The following is a 25,624-nucleotide window of genomic DNA, read 5'->3' as shown; positions in this document are numbered from 1 at the left end:
GAAACATTTAAAATAATGAAAGGGATAGACAAGATAGAGGCAGAGAGGTTGGGGAGACTAGAACTAGGGGGCACAGCCTCAAAATACGGGGGAGCCAATTTAAAACCGAGTTGAGAAGGAATTTCTTCTCCCAGAGGGTTGTGAATCTGTGGAATTCTCTGCCCAAGGAAGCAGTTGAGGCTAGCTCATTGAATGTATTCAAATCACAGATAGATAGATTTTTAACCAATAAGGGAATTAAGGGTTACGGGGAGCGGGCGGGTAAGTGGAGCTGAGTCCACGGCCAGATCAGCCATGATCTTGTTGAATGGCGGAGCAGGCTCGAGGGGCTAGATGGCCTACTCCTGTTCCTAATTCTTTTGTTCTTATGTTCTTATGACAGAGACTATAGGTCCTGCACTGGTCCCATCAGTCACCTGAGAACTCATATTAGTGCGGAAGCAAGTCATCCTTCACTCCGGGGGACTGCCTAAGAAGAAAAGGTCATCTGCTGTAATTTCTTCTTATATGGCTTGGTGTCAAATTACTGTTGTTACTCATAACACTCCTGTGAAGGCCTTGGGATGTTTTAGCAGGTTCAAGACACTATATAAACACAGCTTGTTGTTGTTTTCCCATTAACCGGTGGCACACGTGTCCCAATTAACCAGCGTCATTTGTGCCTGAGGTCCCCATTAAGAGGCGTGTGCTATATGACACACGACTTTTGCTGACCTGAGTGGAGGCAGAGAGTTGGTGCGATGTGTAAAAGAAGGGGGCTCACAAATAATGAGCTAGACCCGGGCAATGGGAGCGGACTGCAAGTACAAGGGGATATCACATTAAATTCCACATTCAAAACATCTCCACAGACCTTACATAAGCAATTGAGTTTCACCCCCTGTATAAAGCTGCACAATCCCAGCGACCAACCCCCGGGATAACCCTTACTGAAAGATAAGTTACAACTTTTTTAAACCCGAAAAAATAAATGACAATTCTTTTTTGAGGTTTGAAAAGTGTCCATTCCTCACTTTTTGAATATGTCTCTCCAATCGCCTATTTTATTCCAGAGACAAGACACGTGGATTATCTATTTTGTTTTAGTGAAATGCATTTTATTTCCCTCCCACACTCTTTGCTTATTAACTTTGCAGTGATTATTTTTGTTGGTTTGGGGAGGGAGGGTGTTGCTATAGGCGGAGGTTGGGAGCCCTGGGCGTTCCTGGATCCAGCACTCGAGTCAGTTTCAGTTCGCTGGGGCTGCTTTTATAAAGCGGCAGCGGTAAGAGGATGCTGCTGAGGTGTTCCTAAAGCAAAGATTTTGGTGACACACACCCACACAGTCTGGCCGACATGGACTCCACGCGGGTTTTCCATCTGCAGCCATGTGGTAAGAAAAATCACTTTTTAAAATAAGAGCAGGGAGGGCGGGGGAAGCATATCATTTGCAGACAAGTTAATGTCAGTGCAGAAGAAGACACAATCTTGCAGATGGAAGATTTCAGTAGGGGAAGGCGAGAAAGCTGCCGGCGTCGCTTTTTGAAGTAACGTTCAGCAAAGGTAGTGTGGGAGATGCAACATAGCCGTAAGACAATGTGTCAATTCAACATAAAATCTACTTTTTTAAAGGTGGTTCTGGCATTTTGTAACGTGCCTCCAGAGACTGGGGATAGCTGACTATAGCTGTTTTTCAAAATATACTTGAAAAATTCCGCTTTGCAAACGAGCTGTTGAGTGCAAACGGTGTCTATATATATATATATAATATATATATATATTATATATATATATAAGATACTTTCTTCCACATTAGCCGCAGGCCAGGTTAATCAGGGTGAGGCAGCTATCTGTCTTGAATTTTTGTTATTTTAATTCGGAACGTCCCAGTGACCATGAAAGACATTTCAGTGTACCGGCTATTCCTTGTTTAAAAAGGGCACGTTTTTTTTCAATAGGGAATTCAGGATGATAGTCTTTACTCAAGAGAGTGGTTAGGAAAAGGAAAGACTTGCATTTATATAGCGCCTTTCACGACCACCGGACGTTCGTTTCAAACTGTTTTACAGCCAATAAAGTACTTTTGGAGTGTAGTCACTGTTGTAATGTGGGAAACGCGGCAGCCAATTTGTGCACAACAAGCTCCCACAAACAGCAATGTGATAATGACCAGATAATCTGTTTTTGTTCTGTTGATTGAGGGATAAATATTGGCCCCAGGACACCGGGGATAACTCCCCTGCTCTTCAAAATGGCGCCATGGGATCTTTTACGTCCACCTGAGAGGGCAGACGGGGCCTCGGTTTATCGTCTCAACCGAAAGACGCACCTCCGATAGTTCAGCGCACTCTTACACTGCACTGGAATGTCAGCCGAGATTTGTGTGCTCTGTGATTTACGTGTAGACTGTGGAAGTCGCTATCACATGAAGTGGTTGGGGTGACTAGCATAGATGCATTTAAGGGGGCGAGAGATAAACACATGAGGGAGAAAGGAATAGAAGGATCATTGTCATCAGCAGTCCCTTGAAATCGAGGAAGACTTGCTTCCACTCTAAAAGTGAGTTCTCAGGTGTCCAATATGGGAATTACAGTGGTTGGAGGAACGGGTGGGTGGGGAGACTGGTTTGTCGCACGCTCCTTCCGCTGTCTGTGCTTGATTTCTGCATGCTCTCGCGACGAGACTCGAGGTGCTCAGCACCCTCCCAGATGCACTTCCTCTACTTAATGTGCTCTTGGGCCACGGGTTCCCAGGTGTCAGTGGGGATGTTGCATTTTATCAAGGAGGCTTTGAGGGTGTCCTTGAAACGTTTCCTCTGCCCACCTTGGGCTCGCTTTCCTTGTGGGAGTTCCGAGTAGAGCGCTTGTTTTGGAGTCTCGTGTCGGGCATGCGGACTTTGTGGCCCGCCCAATGGAGCTGGTCGAGTGTGGTCAGTGCTTCGATGCTGGGGATATTGACCTGATGAAGGACGCTGACGTTGGTGCGTCTGTCCTCCCAGGGGATTTGCAGGATCCTGCGGAGACATCGTTGGTGATATTTCTTCAGCGGTTTGCGGTGTCTACTGTATATAGTCCATGTTTCTGAGCCATACAGGAGGGCGGGTATGGTAAGGAGGGCACGTATAGAAGGATATACTGATAGTTTGAGGAGGCTCATAGTGAAGTATGAGAACACCACCTGTTGAGCCCAATGGCCTGTTTCTGTGCTGTACATTCTATGTAAAACAGTAAATTGTTAGTGAAAAAGTTTTTTTTAAATAGGCTGGGCTTTGGGGGATGTCTGGAGAAAGTTACAGCACTCTTTCTGTCTGTAGTAGCAGCTGGCTGAATCCCCATCTTGAATAGTGACTGTAATTCATGTATGAAGTACAAAGAGAAACTGCATCGATCATAGAAACATAGAAAATAGGTGCAGGAGTAGGCCATTCTGCCCTTCGAGCCTGCACCACCATTCAATAAAATCATGGTTGATCATTCACCTCCGTACCCCTTTCCTGCTTTCTCTCCATACCTTTTGATCCCTTTAGCCGTAAGGGCCATATCTAACTCCCTCTTGAATACATCCAATGAACTGGCATCAACAACTCTCTGCAGTAGGGAATTCCACAGGTTAACAACTCTCTGAGTGAAGAAGTTTCTCCTCATCTCAGTCCTAAATGGCTTACCCCTTATCCTTGGACTGTGTCCCCTGGTTCTGGACTTCCCCAACGTTGGGAACATTCTTCCTGCATCTAACCTGTTCAGTCCTGTCAGAATTTTATGTGTTTCTATGAGATCCCCTCTCATCCTTCTAAACTCCAGTGAATACAGGCCCAGTCGATCCAGTCTCTCCTCATATGTCAGTCCTGCAATCCTGGGAATCAGTCTGGTGAACCTTTGCTGCACTCCCTCAATAGCAAGAACATCCTTCCTCAGATTAGGAGACCAAAACTGAACACACTATTCGAGGTGAGGCCTCACTAAGGCCCTGTACAACTGCAGTAAGACTTCCCTGCTCCTATACTCGAATCCCCTAACTATGAAGGCCAACATACCATTTGCCGCCTTCACTGCCTGTGTACCTGCATGCCAACTTTCAATGACTCATGTACGATGACACCCAGGTCTCGTTGCTAATCTGGCACCATTCAGATAATCTGCCTTTGTGTTTTTGCCACCAAAATGGATAACCTCACATTTATCCACATTATACTGCATCTGCCACACGTTTGCCTACTCACCTAACCTGTCCAAGTCCCCCTGTAGCCTTTTAGCGTCCTCCTCACAGCTCACACCGCCACCCAGCTTAGTGTCATCTGCAAACTTGGAGATATTACACACAATTCCCTCATCCAAATCATTAATGTATATTGTAAATAGCTGGAGTCCCAGCACTGAGCCTTGCGGCACCCCACTAGTCACTGCCTGCCATTCTGAAAAAGACCCGTTTATCCCGACTCTCTACTTCCATCAATTAATTGTCACCTGACTCTGTAGACCCTGTGCTCCGAGACCCCAATAACTAGTGGTGCTAGTTCCTGGCAGGGAAAGATTATACATACAGTGATGGACAGGAAACTACCCACTGGGCCATCCAGACTGCTCCTTTCAACTGGATACCTTCTGTTCAGATTCCCAGATCTGATCAAAACCGGGAACCGTTAAGTAATGAAACTGCTCTTGAAATGGCATTTCCTGCCTGGTAGAATGAAACACATCTGCACCATTTCACCAACATGGGCACAGTGGTTATGTTACTGGACAGAGGCCTGGACTAATAATCCGGAGACATGAGTTTCAAATCCCACCACGGCAGCTGGGGAATTTAATTTCAATTAACGTATGAAGAGAAACTACATCGATGAGACCCATCAATTAATTGTCACTTGATCTGTAGACCCTTTGGAATGAAACTAGCAGATTGGCAGGAAAAAACCCATCTGGTTCACTAATGTCCATTTTTAGTGAAGGAATCCTGCTTTCCTTACCCGGTCTGGCCTAAATGTGGCTCCAGACCCATAGCAATGTGGTTGATTCTTAACAGCTCTCTGAAATGGCCTAGCAAGCTACTCAGTTGTACCAAACCACATCGCTTCTCGGCCTTTTGGCTAAGATCTGCATAACTAACCTGACCAGCCACCATGACCTCCGGGTGGTTTCTCCCTGGTCAGGAAGGTATATGCTTACATTTTTGTAAACAGGAGGTGGGTGGGATGGCTTGACCCATCCACCTCCACGGAGGTGTGTGGGGGACCTGACCCATCCACCTCCATGGCACGAACCTGGTATTGCAGTACTTCCAGGAACGGTGCAGTGGCTCTAGGCCTTTTGGCTAAGAGCATTGGCGCAGAGTGATCCTTGACTGGTGCAGGGTGACCTCTGGCGTTTGACAAAGAATTGTAACGATTGGAACGATTGGACACGAATAATAATAAAAAAAAACAAAAAAAAAAAAACATCGCTTCTCGGCCTTTTGGCTAAGACCATGCGTAACTGACCTGACAGGGGAGTAGCCACCATGACCTCCGGGTGGTTCTCCCTGGATCAGGAAGGTATATGCTTGCTTTTTTGGAAATAGGAGGTGGGTGGGGTGGCTTGACCCATCCACCTCCACAGAGGTGTGTGGGGGACCTGACCCATCCACCTCCATGGCACGAACCTGGTATTGCAGTACTTCCAGGAACGGTGCAGTGGCTCTCAGCCTTTTGGCTAAGAGCATTGGCGCAGAGTGATCCTTGGCGTGTGCAAGGTGACCTCTGGCGTTTGTGATTTGACAAAGAATTGGAACGATTGGCTACGAATTTAAAAAAAAACTACAACAAAGTCAGTCGCTTCTCGGCCTTTTGGCTAAGATCATGCGTAACTGACCTGACAGGGGAGTAACCATGACCCCAAAGTGGTTCTCCCTGGATCAGGATCAGGTTCTCCTATGCTTTTTGGAAATAGGAGGTGGGTGGGGTGGATTGACCCATCCACCTCCACGGAGGTGTGTGGGGTTGCTGACCCATCCACCTCCATGGCACGAACCTGGTATTGCAGTACTTCCAGGAACGGTGCAGTGGCTCTCGGCCTTTTGGCTAAGAGCATTGGCGCAGAGTGATCCTTGATGTGTGCAAGGTGACCTCTGGCGTTTGTGATTTGACAAAGAATTGGAAAGATTGGCTACGAATAAATAAAAAAAAAAACTACAACAAAGTCAGCACTGTGGGAGTATCTTCACCACATGGACTGCAGCGGTTCAAGAAGGCGGCTCACCACCACATTATCGAGCGCAAGTAGGGATGGGCAATAAATGCCGGCATTGCCAGCGACGCCCACATCCCATGAGCGAATAAATAAGAAACACAGATATTTGCATTAATACAGCACTCCTCACCTAAAGCATTGCTTAAAATAATGGACACGTGGTGGGTGGGGGGGGAAGAGGCATTACGAGACCAAAGGCCCACTCAAAGTAGGGCTGGAGGTGAGGCAGTTTGGTTTTGGGAGTGAATTTCAGAGGGTACAGCATTATGAATGAACAATCCACCTCGTGTGTGGAACAGAGAATACACACTATTCCAGAAGTTGGGGGGAGGGGGGGGGCTATGGGGAGGCTTACAGGGTTAAAGCTTGTTTAGACGGGCTGTGGTGAATCCTTGGAGGGATTTAGGGAGTGGCACATGGATTTTGAAGTCCGTTCATTGGGGTATAGGGGAGCCATTGGAGCTTGCCAGGGATGGGGAGTGAATGGGTGTGAAGTGGAGAATGAGTGTTGTTGTAATTTCAGTAACAGCTGCTCAAAACTTATAGAAATGCGAACGTAGCAGAAGTAAGCTCTGCAAGTTTCCTTGATGCTTCAAATTGTAGCAGCAGTGTGTTATCTGAGAGACTCACCCCCCTCTCCAGTCTGTCCAAGCGTTTGTCGAGCTCGCCTGGAGTGGCAGTAAGGATGCTGTTATTGGCCTCCGTGCCAATAAAACGTGGGGGAAGATCAGCCAGGGGTCCTGCTCCTATTACTGTTGAGTGATTCTCTTGGAGAGGGGGATGGAGAGAGATAGATAGTGAGAGAGAGCATTAGCTGAAGATTGGACATGGCTCAGCCATGACATCTCTCAGGCAAATAGTCTGCTGGTATTCACCGTTGGGGTCGGCACGAGAGAGTACCTGGTACATGTGCAATTGGTCCCCAGCATGAACCGGTGCCTTCAGGTCACAGTCTCAGGATAAGGTGTCAGCCATTTAGGACTGAGATGAGGAGATATTTCTTGGAGGGGTGTGAATCTTTGGAATTCTCTGCCCTAGAGCACCATGGGTGCTCAGTCATCGAGTATATTCAAGACTGAGATCGATTTAGCTATTTGGGCACCGAGGGAATCGAGTTATGGGGGATAAGGCGGGGATATGGAGTTGAGGTAGAAGATCTTATGAAGGAGAAAGAAAAACAGATATGCATTTATATAGCACCTTTCACCACCTCCTGGAAGTCCCAAAGCGCCTTGCAGCCAGTGCAGTACTTTTTGAAGTGAAGTCATTGTTGTAATGTAGGAAACGCAGTGGCCAATTTACATACAGTAAGCCTCCCACAAACAGACGGCAATGCGATAATGACCTGATAATCTGTTCTAGTGATGTTGGTTGAGGGACAAATATTGGCCAGGACACTGGGGTTAACTCCCTTGCTCCTCTTCGAAATAGTGCCATGGTATCTTTTCCGTCCACCTGAGAGCAGACAGGGTCTCGGCTTAACGTCTCATCTGAAAGACGGCACCTCTGACAGTGCAGCACTCCCTCGACACTGCACTGGAGTGTCAGCCTTGCCTTTGTCCTGTAGCAGTCTGGACTGACTTGGCTTTAGAGTGTGGAAAGAGATCATCCAAGAGTTTCTCTGCTGGCTGTCATGGCTACCTGACCTGTACTGATTCACTCGGCACCAACAATGGAGAATTTTCATAATGATTCTCTTAGTCTCATGTGATTTGTCCACTTGCGAAAAATAAATTCACTCCCTAGTGCAGCCATAGTGACTTAAACTGGGGGGGACAAAATGTGTGTCCAGTTCTCGCTGGTTGCATCATTTCATCATCATCGTCATAGGCAATCCCTTGGAATCGAGGAAGACTTGCTTCCACTCTTAAAAATGGGTCCTTGGGTGGCTGAACCGTCCAATACGAGAGCCACAGTCTCTGTCACAGATGGGACAGATAGTCGTTGAAGGAAAGGGAGGAAGGGACTAGTTTGCCGCACGTTCTTTCCGCTGCCTGCGCTTGATTTCTACATGCTCTCGGCGATACGAAGTGCTCAGTGCCCTCCCGGATGCATTTCCTCCACTTTGGCCAGGGACTTCCAGTCGTCCGTGGGGATGTTGCACTTTATCATAGAGGCTTTGAGGATGTCCCTGTAATGTTTCCTCTGCCCACCTTTGGCTCGCTTGCCGTGTAGGAGTTCCAAATAGAGCACTTGCTTTGGGAGTCTCGTGTCAGGCATGCGAACTATGTGGACTGCTACATTTATTACAAATGAAACACTATTAACTCTTAGAAAGCAAAAGTATCTGCAGCACATTCGGTTTTGCCAATCTATGCAGAACTTGATCAAAAGAAATGGTATGGAATCAATGAGCGGAGAGATGGTGTGTGATCTGTGGAAGGTCTGGTGGAATAACCGCTTCATCCAGAAGCACAGAAGGAGGCTATTTGGCCCATCGTGTCTATGCCAGCTCTTTGGCAGAGCAATCCAATAGTCCCAAGCCTTGACTCTTTTCCCCCACAGCTCTGCAAACGTTTCCTTTTCAAGTATTTATCCAATTCCCTTTCGAAAGTTGCAGTTGAATCTGCTTCCACGGCCCTTTCAGGCAGCGCATTCCAGATCATAACCACTCGCTTCTTTTTAAAAAAAAAATTCTCCTCATCTCCCCTCTGGATTTTTTTTCAAATGACCTTAAATCAGAGTCCTCTGGTTACAGACTCTTCTGCAAGTGGAAACAGTTTCTCCTTGCGTAGTCTATTAAAACCCTTTTATAATTTAAAAAACATTATTAATAATAATAACTTTTAATTTATAAGAACATAAGAATTAGGAACAGGGGTAGGCCATCTAGCCCCTCAAGCCTGCTCTGCCATTTAACAAGATCATGGCTGATCTGGCCGTGGACTCAGCTCCACTTACCCGCCCGCTCTCCGTAACCCTTAATTCCCTTATTGGTTAAAAATCTATCTATCTGTGACTTGAATGCATTCAATGAGCTAGCCTCAACTGCTTCCTTGGGCAGAGAATTCCATAGATTCACAACCTTCTGGGAGAAGAAATTCCTTCTGGGAGAAGAAATTCCTTCTCGACTCGGTTTTAAATTGGCTCCCCCGTATTTTGAGGCTGTGCCCCCTAGTTCTAGTCTCCCCGACCAGTGGAAAAAACGTCTCTGCCTCTATCTTGTCTATCCCTTTCATTATTTTAAATGTTTCGATAAGATCACCCCTCATCCTTCTGAACTCCAACGAGTAAAGACCCAGTCTACTCAATCTATCATCATAAGGTAACCCCCTCATCTCCGGAATCAGCCTAGTGAATCGTCTCTGTACCCCCTCCAAAGCTAGTATATCCTTCCTTAAGTAAGGTGACCAAAACTGCACGCAGTACTCCAGGTGTGGCCTCACCAATATCCTATACAGTTGCAGAAGGACCCCCCTGCTTTTGTACTCCATCCCTCTCGCAATGAAGGCCAACATTCCATTCGCCTTCCTGATTACCTGCTGCACCTACAAACTAACTTTTTGGGATTCATGCACAAGGACCCCCAGGTCCCTCTGCACCGCAGCATGTTGTAATTTCTCCCCATTCAAATAATATTCCCTTTTACTGTTTTTTTTCCCCCCAAGGTGGATGACCTCACACTTTCCGACATTGTATTCCATCTGCCAAACCTTAGCCCATTCGCTTAACCTATCTAAATCTCTTTGCAGTCTTTCTGTGTCCTCTTCACAACCCGCTTTCCCACTAATCTTTGTGTAGGGTGATTGGGCTTTATATAATAATAGTTCCACAGAGATTGTCCGACAAACAGTATGATCTATTGGCCGATCTGTGTGTGCATTTTTATATTGGATAACTGCATGGGAGGGGAAACATTTTCAGGGCTATGGGGGGAAAAGGGGAGTGGGACTAACTGGAGAGCTCTTTCAAAAAGCCGACACAGGCACGATAGGCCAAATGACCTCGTGTGCTGTAAAATTCTGCGATTGTCATCTTGTCATTCTTGGGATCGTGTTGAAAGAAGCCTGACTACCTCGGTAAGTTCCTTCTCCATCTTTTCTGGGGATGGGGATAAGGGATGGTTTTCTAGACCAATATGTCGAGGAACTAACTAGGGGGGAGGCCATCTTAGACTGGGTGTTGTGTAATGAGAGAGGATTAATTAGCAATCTCATTGTGCGAGGCCCCTTGGGGAAGAGTGACCATAATATGGTGGAATTCTGCATTAGGCTGGAGAATGAAACAGTTAATTCAGAGACCATGGTCCAGAACTTAAAGAAGGGTAACTTTGAAGGTATGAGGCATGAATTGGCTAGGATAGATTGGCGAATGATACTTAAGGGGTTGACTGTGGATGGGCAATGGCAGACATTTAGAGACCGCATGGATGAACGACAACAATTGTACATTCCTGTCTGGCGTAAAAATAAAAAAGGGAAGGTGGCTCAACCGTGGCTATCAAGGGAAATCAGGGATAGTATTAAAGCCAAGGAAGTGGCATACAAATTGGCCAGAAATAGCAGCGAACCCGGGGACTGGGAGAAATTTAGAACTCAGCAGAGGAGGACAAAGGGTTTGATTAGGGCAGGGAAAATGGAGTACGAGAAGCTTGCAGGGATCATTAAGACGGATTGCAAAAGTTTCTATGGATATGTAAAGAGAAAAAGGTTAGTAAAGACAAACATAGGTCCCCTGCAGTTAGAATCAGGGGAAGTCATAACGGGGAACAAAGAAATGGCAGACCAATTGAACAAGTACTTTGGTTTGGTATTCACTAAGGAGGACACAAACAACCTTCCGGATATAAAAGGGGTCAGAGGGTCTAGTAAGGAGGAGGAACTGAGGGAAATCCTTATTAGTCGGGAAATTGTGTTGGGGAAATTGATGGGATTGAAGGCCGATAAATCCCCAGGGCCTGATGGACTGCATCCCAGAGTACTTAAGGAGGTAGGCTTGGAAATAGCGGATGCATTGACAGTCATTTTCCAACATTCAATTGACTCTGGATCAGTTCCTATCGAGTGGAGGGTAGCCAATGTAACCCCACTTTTTAAAAAAGGAGGGAGAGAGAAAACAGGGAATTATAGACCGGTCAGCCTGACCTCAGTAGTGGGTAAAATGATGGAATCAATTATTAAAAATGTCATAGCAGCGCATTTGGAAAAAGGTGACATGATAGGTCCAAGTCAGCATGGATTTGTGAAGGGGAAATCATGCTTGACAAATCTTCTGGAATTTTTTGAGGATGTTTCCAATAAAGTGGACAAGGGAGAACCAGTTGATGAGGTATATTTGGACTTTCAGGAGGCTTTTGACAAGGTCCCACACACGAGATTAATGTGCAAAGTTAAAGCACATGGGATTGGGGGTAGTGTGCTGACGTGGATTGAGAACTGGTTGTCAGACAGGAAGCAAAGAGTAGGAGTAAATGGGTACTTTTCAGAATGGCAGGCAGTGACTAGTGGGGTACCGCAAGGTTCTGTGCTGGTGCCCCAGCTGTTTACACTGTACATTAATGATTTAGATGAGGGGATTAAATGTAGTATCTCCAAATTTGTGGATGACACTAAGTTGGGTGGCAGTGTGAGCTGCGAGGAGGATGCTATGAGGCTGCAGAGTGACTTGGATAGGTTTGGTGAGTGGGCAAATGCATGGCAGATGAAGTATAATGTGGATAAATGTGAGGTTATCCACTTTGATGGTAAAAACAGAGAGACAGACTATTATCTGAATGGTGACAGATTAGGAAAAGGGGAGGTGCAGCGAGACCTGGGTGTCATGGTACATCAGTCACTGACGGTTGGCATGCATGTACAGCAGGCGGTTAAGAAAGCAAATGGCATGTTGGCCTTCATAGCGAGGGGATTTGAGTACAGGGGCAGGGAGGTGTTGCTACAGTTGTACAGGGCCTTGGTGAGGCCACACCTGGAGTACTGTGTACAGTTTTGGTCTCCTAACTTGAGGAAGGACATTCTTGCTATTGAGGGAGTGCAGCAAAGATTCACCAGACTGATTCCCGGGATGGTGGGACTGACCTATCAAGAAAGACTGGATCAATTGGGCTTGTATTCACTGGAGTTCAGAAGAATGAGAGGGGACCTCATAGAAACGTTTAAAATTCTGACGGGTTTAGACAGGTTAGATGCAGGAAGAATGTTCCCAATGTTGGGGAAGTCCAGAACCAGGGGTCACAGTCTAAGGATAAGGGGTTAGCCATTTAGGACCGAGATGAGGAGAAACTTCTTCACCCAGAGAGTGGTGAACCTGTGGAATTCTCTACCACAGAAAGTTGTTGAGGCCAATTCACTAAATATATTCAAAAGGGAGTTAGATGTTGTCCTTACTACTGGGGGGATCAAGGGGTATGGCGAGAAAGCAGGAATGGGGTACTGAAGTTGCATGTTCAGCCATGAACTCATTGAATGGCGGTACAGGCTAGAAGGGCCGAATGGCCTACTCCTGCATCTATTTTCTATGTTTCTATATTTCTATCACGTGTGGAGTTAAGAGCCGGTATAGGCACGATGAGCCGAATGGACTCCTGTGCTCTAATACTCTGAGAAGTATTGCTCTTGGGCTGGTATATTAATCCAGGTTATTTTGCTGCTGTCCTGTCACACTCATCCCCGTGATGGTAGACTTCCATTTGCGGTGTCAATTACTTTTAATGTTAGGAGAGAGCCTTGAATCCCATCCACTCTCAACATTTATATATATTTTTAAAAATTGCTACTTGCATTTATGTGGAACTTAAATGTCGATAAACATTTGGCTTCACGGAGGTGTGAAGAAAATGGATAGTGAGTCTAAATGGACAGTTGGCCTAAGAAAAAGAGCTGAACTTTAGACTTGGTAGCACTCTCGCGCCGGAATCAGAAGGTCGTGGGTTCAAGCCCAACTCCAGAGACTGGTGCACATAATCTTGGCGGCCACTTCAGTGTGATATATTGAGGGAGCGCTGCACTGTTGAATATTTCGGATGAGACGTTAGACAGAGGCCCCGATGCCCCCTCTATTGAACTATGGCACTATTTGAAGCAGAACAGGGGAGTTCTCCTGGATGTCTTAGCCAGCATATAATCCCTCAACCAACGTCGCAAACACCTCAGTTCAGTCCACAAGTGTGACCCCGAGCTTCTGGTCACCTGTCACTTTAATTCTTTACTCCATTCCCACTCTGACCCCTCTGTCCTCAGTCCCTACACTCTCCCAATGAAGCTCGAGGAACAGCACCTCCTCTTTCGTTTAGGCACATTACAGCCTTCTGGACTCAACATCAAGTTCAACAATTTCAGAGTGTAACCACTGCCAATCTTTGGCTCCCTTTCTCTTCTCCCTCCCCTCCTCTCCCCCACCCCCCTCCCCCCCAGAGTCTGTTTCTTTTTTTCTCTCCTTGTCTCTAATGGCAGTTGGTCATTATCCCGCCATTCACACCCTATCTTGACTAATGTTTTTCTAACTCCTGGCATTACCATTTGAATTTGGCCCATCATCCCTTTTGTCTCTCTAATCTCTCCTGCCTTCCACCCTATCACAAACCTTCCCTTTTTGTTCTTTCTTCCCCTCCCCCTTTCAGTGCTGGTTAAGAATCTGTTCTTTCCGAACACTCTCCAGTTCTGACAAAGGGTCGTCGACCCGAAACGTTAACTCTGCTTCCTCTCCACAGATGCTGCCTGACCCGCTGAGATTTTCTGTTTTTATTTCAGATTATTCTCTCGTTTTTCTCATTGCTGTTTTGGGGTGCTTTCTATGTCCAAATTGGCTGCTGTGTTAACGTACAGTATACCAGTGACAACTCACGTACTTCATTGGCTGTGGCGTGCTTTGGGATGTTAAATGAGCTAGTTAAATGCAAGTCTTCCTCCTTTCCTTCAAGACGCTCCTTAAAACCCATCTCTTTGACCAAACTTTTGGTCACCTGCCATCATTTCTACGTGTGTGGCTCGGTGTTAAATTGTTTTATTTTATAACACTCCTGTGAAGCACCTTGGGACGTTTCACTATGTTAAAGACGTTATATAAATATAAGTTGCTGTTTCCTTCCAGCTTGGAGAATAGAGAGATGGAGGGGACTTAACATTTTGGCAGATTTCTGCCTCAGAACTGAGCAAAGTTAATGTATTTTTGAAACATTACTTTACGGTGGATTGTAGTGATACTGCACTCGGTGCGTTACCTTATTAACGTGTCACTGGCTGCTCGAGGTGGTCTCACACTTCTGTTTTAGTGCAGACGGGAGTCGGATTGCCAACTTGACTTCCCAGTTACACTGCTGTATAATGAAATCTACTTGCTTTTGATGTTCATTCACCTTTTCTCCCACAACCTGGAGTGAGTAGTCTGCTGAAATTCTTGGCTGATTTTTTTTGTGACACTAGTTAAGCCTGTATTGGATTGCGGGGGGAGGGGGGCAGAGCAGATGGTCAGGTTCTTTTTTTTTCCCTTCCTTTTTCTGTATTGTCCCCACCCTGAGAAGCAGCAATGCCTTCTCGTCACGCACCGTGCCTGGTGGTCTTGCTTAAAACTGCCGGTGCTTACTGCTGGCTGAGCCTTGCACTTCGACAGCAGTTCACCGCAAGTCCGGATTGCCGCATGTGCTACCTGTGTAAAACATTCAGTGCCAGATTGCGCCACAAATATTGCACTCCCTAATGAGATTAAAATGACAGAATTTGCAAATTACTTGCTGTGCGTGTGTGAGCGCGAGAGGGTGGGGGTGGAATACTCGATCTCCCCATCCCCCACCCCGCCCTGTTCTCCTCCACCTTTTTTTTTTAAAGAGCCCTCAAAATTTCCCTTCTGTTCCTGACACTCCAGTGCAGTGCTGAAGGAGCGCCGCTCTGTCAGAGGTGCCATCTTTCGGATGAGACATTAAACCGAGATCCCGTCTGCGCTCTCAAATGGACGTAAACCAGATCCCATGGCACTATTTCGAAGAAGAGCAGGGGAGTTATCCCCGGTGTCCTGGCCAATATTTATCCCTCAATCAACGTAACAAAAAAACAGATTATCTGGTTGTTATCCGATTGCTGTTTGTGGGAGCTTGCTGTGCACAAATTGGCTGCCGCTTTTCCTAAATTACAACAGTGACTACACTCCAAAAGTACTTCATTGGCTGTAAAGCGCTTTGAGACGTCCGGTAGACGTGAAAGGCGCTATATAAATCCAAGTCTTTTCTTACTCTGCCCTTGCCTTCCCTCCCCACTTTCCCCTCCCCTCTGCTTGCTTGAGGTACTGCTAAAGGATTAGCCATCATCTCCTCTCCCTTTGCCCCCACCCCACCCCCCCCCATGCCCAGCATCAAGACTCTTTGTGTTTGTACAGTATACAGAGAGTGGGTCAGCCCTCCTTATGTGGGGCTTCTATGGTGTATTTTAAAAAAAAAAAATATATATATCTTTCACAATGGAACTAATAGTCTTTACATCTGATGCCAACTCTTAAGAACTGCTTTGGCTGCGGCCAAAATTTGAAATGAAAACAAGCGTCTGCTGTCACAAGATTACATGTAGATTATTTTTCTTATTGTGGCTTTAGGAATAAAGTCTGGAGGGGTGAATGGTGCATGGCCAGCGGGGTTTGGGTTCAAGCGCAGCTTTGATCTGATTTCCCCCTCCCCTGCTCTGTCATGGTGGAGAGGTGCTGAACAGAGCTCCATCATCAGAGGCAGTCCCTCGAAATCGAGGAAGACTCGCTTCCACTCTGAAAGTGAGTTCTCAGGTGACTGTACAGTCCAATACGGGAATTACAGTCTGTGTCACAGGTGGGACAGACAGTGGTTGAAGGAAAGGTTGGGTGGAGAGTCTGGTTTGCCGCACGCTCCTTCCGCTGCCTGCGCTTGTTTTCTGCATGCTCTTCTGCAGCGCCCTCCCGGATGCTCTTCCTCCACTTAGGGTGGCCTTTGGCCAGGGACTCCCAGGTATAGGTGAGGATGTCTGCAGCCGCCTTGGTTAATCCTTGCCACTGGACCAAGACCTAGCTCTGTCAAGCCCGTGTAGTGGCTGGGGTGCAATGACCACCCCACGTTAAAAACATCCACGCACAGGCACCTTCCACCCTTGAGGATATAGTTCGGGTCCTTCATTGAAACACCTGTGAACTCATCCTTTTTTGGCGTGGAAGCAAGTCATCCTCATTTCGAGGGACTGCCTTGATAATTGCACTTAATCAAGGAGGCTTTGACAGTGTCTTTGAAACGTTTCCTCTGCTCACCTTTGGCTCGCTTGCCGTGTAGGAGTTCCGAGTAGAGCGCTTGCTTTGGGAGTCTTGGGTTGGGCATGCGGACAATGTGGCCAAAGTCTTTCTATTATTATTTATTATTAATAATAATAATAATTTAATTTTAATTTTATTATTATTTTATTATGGTAAGTCAGCTTCAATATAGTTTGCTTTAGCTCGACTAGCTCCCTTGGGCTGAAGCAAATATATTGAAGCTGACCATTTATTATAAAGAATTGCATTCATATAGCACCTTTCACGTCCACTGGATGTCTCAAAGCGCCATACAGCCAATGAAGTACTTTTGGAGTGTACTAATGTGGGAAACACAGCAGCCAATTTGTGCACAGCAAGCTCCCACAAACAGCAATGTGATAATAACCAGATAATCTGTTTTTTAAAAAATGTTGATTGCGGGATAAATATTGCCCAGGTCACTGGGGCTACCTTCTTCGATATTGCCATGGGATCTTTTGCGTCCACCTGAGAGGGCAAACAGACTCTCGGTTTAACGTCTTATCCAAAAAACAGCACCTCCTCAGTGCAGCACTGCACTGGAGTGTCAACCTAGATTTCTGTGCTCAAGTTGCTGGAGTGGGACTTGAACCCACAGCCTTCTGACTTCGGAGGCGGGTGGGCTGTCCACTGAGCTACAGCTTACACTGTGTAAAATATGTATTGTAGCAATAATGTAAAATATCTCGGTGTGATCAGGTACATTATCAACTGCAGTATATTAATTACCATGACACTGAATCTACTGGCTAGTTTTGTTTTTAGCTAATTTATTTCTGTGCCGAGCAACCACAAATCTTGCCCTGACCACTGTTGTGTGAATTTTGGTCAGGAGTGATGCTGTGATGAGTCATTTTACTTGAGAATACCCAACATGTATTATGTAGCTTCTGCGTGAAGCCAATATCTAACCATGGGATCTGCTCCCAACCCCTTGCACCTGTCTTGCTCCAGCTGACAACTTTGTACCTGCCTTCGGTGATGACTGACATCTGATTACCCTGACATCATATCAAGATGTTTCCTTTGTCCCCTGTCTGCTGCTATCTCTCATGTCAGCATTTGTGCCTCTGTGTTGGGAGTTCATCCAGTATTGCCCAAGAAATTTATGCATTTGTCATTGGAAAGAGCGACTTGTATTTCTATTGTGCCTTTCAGGACGTCCCAAAACTCTTTACAGCCAATGAAATACTTTTGAAGTCTATCATCATATCATGATAGGCAGTCCCTTGAAATTGAGGAAGACTTGCTTCCACTCTGAGTTCTTGGGTGGCTGAACAGTCCAATCTGGGAATTACAGTCTGTCACAGGTGGGACAGACAGAGGTTGAAAGAAAGGGTGGGTGGGGAGTCTGGTTTGCCGCACGCTCCTTCCGCTGCCTGCGCTTGATTTCAGCATGCTCTCGGTGACGAGACTCAAGGTGCTCAGCGCCCTCCAGGATGCTCTTCCTCCACTGAAGGCGGTCTTTGGCCAGGAACTGTCAGGTGTCGGTGGGGATGTTGCACTTTATCAAAGAGGCTTTGAGATGTTTTCTTGAAATGTTTTCTCTGTCCACCTGGGGATCATAAGAACATAAGAATTAGGAACAGGAGTAGGCCATCTAGCCCCTCGAGCCTGCTTCGCCATTCAACAAGATCATGGCTGATCTGGCCGTGGACTCAGCTCCACTTACCCGCCCGCTCCCCGTAACCCTTAATTCCCTTATTGGTTAAAAATCTATCTTATCTGTGATTTGAATACATTCAATGAGCTAGCCTCAACTGCTTCCTTGGGCACAGAATTCCACAGATTCACAACCCTTTGGGAGAAGAAATTCCTTCTCAACTCGGTTTTAAATTGGCTCCCCCGTATTTTGAGGCTGTGCCCCCTAGTTCTAATCTCCCCGACCAGTGGAAACAACCTCTCCGCCTCTATCTTGTCTATCCCTTTCATTATTTTAAATGTTTCTATAAGATCACCCCTCATCCTTCTGAACTCCAACGAGTAAAGACCCAGTCTACTCAATCTATCATCATAAGGTAACCCCCTCATCTCCGGAATCAGCCTAGTGAATCGTCTCTGTACCCCCTCCAAGGCTAATTTATCCTTCCTTAAGTAAGGTGACCAAAACTGCACGCAGTACTCCAGGTGCGGTCTCAACAATACCCTATACAGTTGCAGCAGGACCTCCCTGCTTTTGTACTCCATCCCTCTTGCAATGAAGGCCAACATTCCATTCACCTTCCTGATTACCTGCTGCACCTGCAAACTAACTTTTTGGGATTCATGCACAAGGACCCCCAGGTCCCTCTGCACCACAGCATGTTGTAATTTCTCCCCATTCAAATAATATTCCCTTTTACTGTTTTTTTTTTTTCCCCAAGGTGGATGACCTCACACTTTCCGACATTGTATTCCATCTGCCAAACCTTAGCCCATTCTCTTAACCTATCTAAATCTCATTGCAGCCTCTCTGTGTCTTCTACACAACCCGCTTTCCCACTAATCTTTGTGTCATCTGCAAATTTTGTTACACTACACTCTGTCCCCTCTTCCAGGTCATCTATGTATATTGTAAACAGTTGTGGACCCAGTACTGATCCCTGTGGCACACCACTAACCACCGATTTCCAACCTGAAAAGGATCCATTTATCCCGACTCTCTGCTTTCTGTTAGCCAGCCAATTCGCGATCCATGCTAATACATTTCCTCTGACTCCACGTACGTTTGCCGTGTCGGAGTTCCAAGTAGAGCGCTTGCTTTGGGAGTTTTTTGTCGGGCATGTGGACAATGGAGCTGGTCGAGTGTGGTCAGTGCTTCGATGCTGGGGATGCTGACCTGATCGAGAACACTGATGTTGGTGCGTCTGTCCTCCCAGGCATGCAGGATCATGCGGAGACATCATTGGTGGTATTTCTCCAGCGATTTGAGGGGTCTACTGTACATAGTCCACGTCTCTGAGCCACACAGGAGGGTGGGTATCTCTACAGTCCTGTAGACCATATGTTTGGTGCCAGATTTAAGGGCCTGATCTTCGAACACTCTCCTCCTCAGGCGACCGAAGTGTAGTCACTATTGTAATGTAGGAAACGCAGCAGCCAATTTATACACAGCGAGCTCCCACAAACAGCAATGTGATAATGACCAGGTAATCTGATTTAGTGATGTTGATTGAGCAATAAATATTGGCCAGGACACTAGGGAGAGCGCCCCTGCTCATCTTCGAAATAGTGCCATGGGATCTTTTATTTCCACCTGAGAGCAGACGGGGCCTCTGTTTAACAGCACCTGCAACAGCACAGCACTTCCTCAGCACTGCGCTGGAGTGTCAGCCGAGATTTATGTGCTCAAGTCCCTGGAGTAGGACTTTAATCCACAACCTTCTGACTCCGAGGTGAGCGTGCTACCCACTGACCCACGGCTGACGGTGCAATATGGTGCACACTGGTCATTGACGTCATAAGATCATAAAATAGTTATGGATGAGAAAGACAATTTGACCCATCTTAATTCACCCATACAGAGACCCGAGATTTCCATCCCACCCCCCCCCCCCCCCCCCAGCATCCCAAACGATTCCAGGGATTTTTCCCTCCGTATTTTTTCAGGAAATCTGTTCCACTCTTTTGTGAAGAATAAGTTCCTAATGCCATCAGTTCTAAATTTGAGTTTAGACCTGTGTCCTCCCCTTGCCATTTAATTTAAAGTAATAGTCTGGATCTAGCTTGGACGCGAGACCGAAGAAAATCAGGCACTATCCCGATCCCTTCTCTCTCAACTTACTTGAGACTCAGCACGTTGTTCATTTACATTTTATTGTCCCAACTTAAGCGCAGAAAGGGCCTGTTAACAGTTCCGTTCAAGGGCTTCCTCACAATCAGGGCACCGGTTTTATAATTTTGTTGGCAGGTATGTTAATGTTTTTTATAAAATCATTTTATTTTTCAAGGCATTTGGCTGAGATCCAGTGAGGGGGGACCCCTTGTGTGCTGGGAGAATGCTTGTTCCTGAGATTGGATGGGAAGGCAAGCTTGTGTTCATTTTTGTATGTGACTGTTTCCATGTGACACTTGTGCAGCCGTGTGTGAGATTTTTATTAACTTGTGCTCAGTTGCTCCAGGCGCAAGTACTGACCTCTTTGTCATCCTCCTGCCACAGGGGTGGGGTGAAGACTTGCTAAAAGCTTGGCAATCACTTTGTAATAGAGGCAGCCAAAGCCAATGCCAGTAATGAACTTCATTGCAATATGAGGAAATAGAATACTTAATAATGTTCCCAAAGGGGAAGGGCCGTGCTGATTTATCATCTTAGGAAGGCTTTCTGATGGTGTAACTGAGGAATTTTAATTTGCACTGGTTGAGGGGGGAAATATTTGGGGGGTAAAATATACTTTGAATATTTCAATTGTTTTGAGTTACAAACCTATGGGAATTGGATGTCCTGTTCCATGTTTTGAAACTCACTTTTCTGTTCAATATTCCAAGTTACTGCATTGCAGGTAATTGCAATAAGGCTTTCTTGTTTTGGAATTATTATCTCTGAATTATTTTCTCTGATGTAGATAGAGAGAAAATGTTCCCTTTGGTGGAAGGGTCGAGAACCAGAGAACACAGATTTAAGGTGATTAGCAAAAGAACCTAAGGCAACATGAGAAAAAAAACTTTTTAACATAGCGAGTGGTTAGGATCTGGAATGTACGGCCCGGAAGGGTGGTGGAGGCAGACTCAATCGTGGCTCTCAAAAGGGAATTGAATAAGTATCTGCAGGTAAAAACTTTGCAGGGTTACGGGGAAAGGGCAGGGCAGTGGGACTAGCTGAAGTGCTCTTGCAGAGAGTCGACACGGGCTCGACGGGCCGAATGGCCTCCTTCTGTGCTGTAACTGTTGTGTATCTGTAAAGCATGCACTCCCATGTTCCGCCACCAGGGAGCTCATCTCCTGAAGTCCCAAGGGATGCTGTATATAAGCCGGCCCCTAAGGCCTGTTCCTGACTCTGGAGTGTCTTATTAAAGACTGAGGTCACTGTTACTTTAACCCCGCTGTGCGCAGCCTCATCTGTGTTAGGAACACAATAGTAACCATTCTATGATTCTATATTTCAACCCCTTTTCTTTCTCTCCATTGTGGCAGCTGTGGCTCAGTTGGTAGCACCCTCGCCTGAGTCAGAAGGTTGTGGGTTCAAGTTCCACTCCAGTGCAGTGCTGAGGGAGCGGAGTGCTGCACTGTCGGAGGTGCCGTCTTTTGGACGGGATGTTAAATCTGTGCTCTCTTGTATGTAAAAGATCCCAAGGCACTACTTTGAAGAAGAGCAGGAGAGTTATCTCCAGTGTCCGAGCCAATATTTATCCCTTAATCAACATCACAGAAACAGATTATTTGTTCAGCTGTTTGTGGGAGCTTGCTGTGTGAAAATTGGCTGCCGTGCTTCCTACGCTACACTTCCAAAGTACTTTATTGGCTGTAAAGCACTTTTTAGGACATTGCGGTCATGACGGTTGCTATAGAAAGTCTTTTTTGTATTTCACATTTATACGGTGTCCTCTTTTGTCCTCACCTCTCCTTCTACCTAATTTCTTCACTTTGGACAAGTAGTTCAAATATCAGTTAGATAAAGTGTATCTAAATAGTTTAGGTAATAAATTAGATAAACTTGCCAAGGCTTCTTTGGCAGCATCTCCCAAACCCGCAAACTCTACCACCTAGAAGGACAAGGGCAGCAGGTGCTTGGGAACACCATCGCCTGCAAGTTCACCTCCAAGTCACACCTTCCTGACTTGGAAGTATATCGCTGTTCCTGCATCATTGCTGGATCAAAATCCTGGAACTCCCTCCTTAACAGCACTGTGGGAGTAACTTCACCACATGAACTGCAGCGGTTCAAGAAGGTGGCTTATCACCACCTTCTCAAGGGCAATTAGTGATGGGCAATAAATGTTGGCAAAGCCAGCGACGCCCATATCCCATGAACGAATATTTTTTTAAAAGCCTTGTGTTTATAAAATCCATTCTGTCTCAACAAAGTACAAATCTTATTGCTTGCTGTGAGTGGGAGAATATATTGAAATGTTTGTGGGGTGTGGTGAAATAAAGATATGTAGTGAATTGCTTTTTGATTTTTTTTTTTGTTATTTTGATTGACCATGGATCATAGTTTTTTTTGTGAGAAACATGTTTGACTTATATCCTAACCAATGACTCATGAGTATTCTTAGTATAGGAGATGACCACGATGTTTAGCAGATAAAATGACTGCTCCCTTCTTAATGTCAGGGTATCGCATTTGATGATGTGTATATGGATTTTAGTGAAGCTTTTGATAAGGTCCCACATGGCAGACTAGTCACGAAAGTAAAAGCCCATGGAACCCAGGGCAAAGTGGCAAGTTGGATCCACAATTGGCTCAGAGGCAGGAAGCAAAGGGTAATGGTTGATGGGTGTTTTCGTGAATGGAAGGCTGTATCTAGTGGGATAACATTCCGACATTTGCAACTCTGCATTTTGGACGCTCTACCTGTGTGTGTATATATAAATGATTTAGACTTGAATGTCGGGGGTATGATTTAAGAAGTTTGCAAATTATGCTAGAATGAGCTGTGTGGTTGATAATGAAGAAGAATGGTGCGGACTGCAGGAAGATATCAATGAACTGGTCAGGTGGGCTGAACAGTGGCAAATAGAATTCAATTTGGAGAAATGTGAGGTAATGCATTTGGGGAGGGCTAACCAGGCAAGGGAATACACATTAAATGGTAGGACACATGGAAGGGTGTAATGTAGCCAAGTTTGCTGATGATACAAAGATGGGTGGGAAAGCAAATTGTGAGGAGGACACAAAAAATCTGCAAAGGGATATAGACAGGCTAAGTGAGCAGGCAAAAATTTGGCAGATAGAATATAATGTGGGAAAATGTGAGGTTATCCACTTTGGCAGAAAAAATAGAAAAACAATTATAGTTTAAATGGAGAAAAATTGCCAAGTGCTGCAGTACAGAGGGATCTGGGGGTCCTTGAGCATGAAACACAGTTAGTATGCAGGTACAGCAAGTGATCAGGAAGGCAAATGGAATGTTGGCCTTTATTACAAGGGGGATAGAGTATTAAAGCAGAGAAGTCCTGCTACAACTGTACAGGGTATTGGTGAGGCCACACCTGGAGTACTGCGTCGTCGTCATCATAGGCAGTCCCTTGAAATGAGGATAACTTGCTTCCACGCCGAAAAGGGATGAGTTCACAGGTCCTTCATTAAAACACCTGATATTCCGGATTCTGAACTACATGTTGAAGGGTGGAAGATGCCAGTGCGTATATTTTTTAACGTGTGGTGGTAGTTGCACACCAGCCACCACACGAGCTTACATAAGAACATAAGAATTAGGAACAGGAGTAAGCCATCTAGCCCCTCGAGCATGCTCCGCCATTCAACAAGATCATGGCTGATCTGGCCGTGGACTCAGCTCCACTTACCCGCCCGCTCCCCATAACCCTTAATTCCCTTATTGGTTAAAAATCTATGTCTGTGATTTGAATACATTCAATGAGCTAGCCTCAACTGCTTCCTTGGACAGATTCACAACCCTCTGGGAGAAGAAATTCCTTCTCAACTCGGTTTTAAATTGGCTCCCCCGTATTTTGAGGCTGTGCCCCCTAGTTCTAGTCACCCCGACCAGTGGAAACAACCTCTCTGCCTCTATCTTGTCTATCCCTTTCATTATCTTAAATGTTTCTATAAGATCACCCCTCATCTTTCTGAACTCCGAGGAGTAAAGACCCAGTCTACTCAATCTATCATAAGGTAACCCCCTCATCTCCGGAATCAACCTCGTGAATCATCTCTGTACCCCCTCCAAAGCTAGTATATCCTTCCTTAAGTAAGGTGACCAAAACTGCACGCAGTACTCCAGGTGCGGGCTCACCAATACCCTGTACAGTTGCAGCAGGACCTCCCTGCTTTTTGTACTCCATCCCTCTCGCAATGAAGGCCAACATTCCATTCGCCTTCCTGATTACCTGCTGCACCTGCAAACTAACTTTTTGGGATTCATGCACAAGGACCCCCAGGTCCCTCTGCACTGCAGAATGTTGTAATTTCTCCCCATTCAAATAATATTCCCTTTTACTGTTTTTTTTTTCCCCAAGGTGAATGACCTCACACTTTCCAACATTGTATTCCATCTGCCAAACCTTAGCCCATTTACTTAACCTATCCAAATCTCTTTGCAGCCTCTCTGTGTCCTCTACATAACGCGCTTTCCCACTAATCTTAGTGTCATCTGCAAATTTTGTTACACTACACTCTGTCCCCTCTTCCAGGTCATCTATGTATATTGTAAACAGTTGTGGTCCCAGCACCGATCCCTGTGGCACACCACTAACCACCGATTTCCAACCCTAAAAGGACCCATTTATCCCGACTCTCTGCTTTCTGTTCGCCAGCCAATTCTCTATCCATGCTAATACATTTCCTCTGACTCCGCGTACCTCTATCTTCTGCAGTAACCTTTTGTGTGGCACCTTATCGAATGCCTTTTGGAAATCTAAATACACCACATCCATCGGTACACCTCTATCCACCATGCTCGATATATCCTCAAAGAATTCCAGTAAATTAGTTAAACATGATTTCCCCTTCATGAATCCATGTTGCGTCTGCTTGATTGCACTATTCCTATCTAGATGTCCTGCTATTTCTTCCTTATTAGTTTCAAGCATTTTCCCCACTACAGATGTTAAACTAACTGGCCTATAGTTACCTGCCTTTTGTCTGCCCCCTTTTTTAAACAGAGGCGTTACATTCGCTGCTTTTCAATCCACTGGTACCTTCCCAGAGTCCAGAGAATTTTGGTAGATTATAACGAATGCATCTGCTATAACTTCCGCCATCTCTTTTAATACCCTGGGATGCATTTCATCAGGACCAGGGGACTTGTCTACCTTGAGTCCCATTGGCCTGTCCAGCACTACCCCCCCTAGTGATAGTTGATTGTCTCAAGGTCCTCCCTTCCCACATTTCTGTGACCAGCAATTTTTGGCATGGTTTTTGTGTCTTCCACTGTGAAGACCGAAGCAAAATAATTGTTTAAGGTCTCAGCCATTTCCACATTTCCCATTGTTAAATCCCCCTTCTCATCTTCTCAGGGAACAACTTTTACTTTAGTCACTCTTTTCCGTTTTATATATCTGTAAAAGTTTTTACTATCTTTTTTTTATGTTTTGCGCAAGTTTAC

General features: G+C 45.7%; 1 protein-coding gene and 3 pseudogenes across 1 annotated transcript in view; all 4 read left to right on the top strand.

The window, feature by feature from the left end:
- Positions 1–1,267: 1,267 nt before the first annotated feature.
- Positions 1,268–25,624, top strand: part of slc4a11 (solute carrier family 4 member 11) — a 215,314-nt gene continuing 190,957 nt past the window's right edge. Inside the window, exon 1 of the mRNA XM_070861178.1 lies at positions 1,268–1,372. Coding sequence (XP_070717279.1) covers positions 1,336–1,372 — 37 coding nt within the window. The 5' untranslated portion in view covers positions 1,268–1,335. The remainder of the gene's footprint in view (positions 1,373–25,624) is intronic.
- On the top strand, positions 5,046–5,276 carry LOC139252325 (U2 spliceosomal RNA; annotated as a pseudogene).
- On the top strand, positions 5,415–5,653 carry LOC139252150 (U2 spliceosomal RNA; annotated as a pseudogene).
- LOC139252139 (U2 spliceosomal RNA) lies at positions 5,785–6,021 on the top strand (annotated as a pseudogene).

Source organism: Pristiophorus japonicus, chromosome 2 (assembly GCF_044704955.1).
Source record: "Pristiophorus japonicus isolate sPriJap1 chromosome 2, sPriJap1.hap1, whole genome shotgun sequence".
Lineage (NCBI taxonomy): Eukaryota > Metazoa > Chordata > Chondrichthyes > Pristiophoridae > Pristiophorus > Pristiophorus japonicus.
Note: the sequence above shows the minus strand (reverse complement) of the source record. Positions and strands in the feature narration are given on the sequence as shown.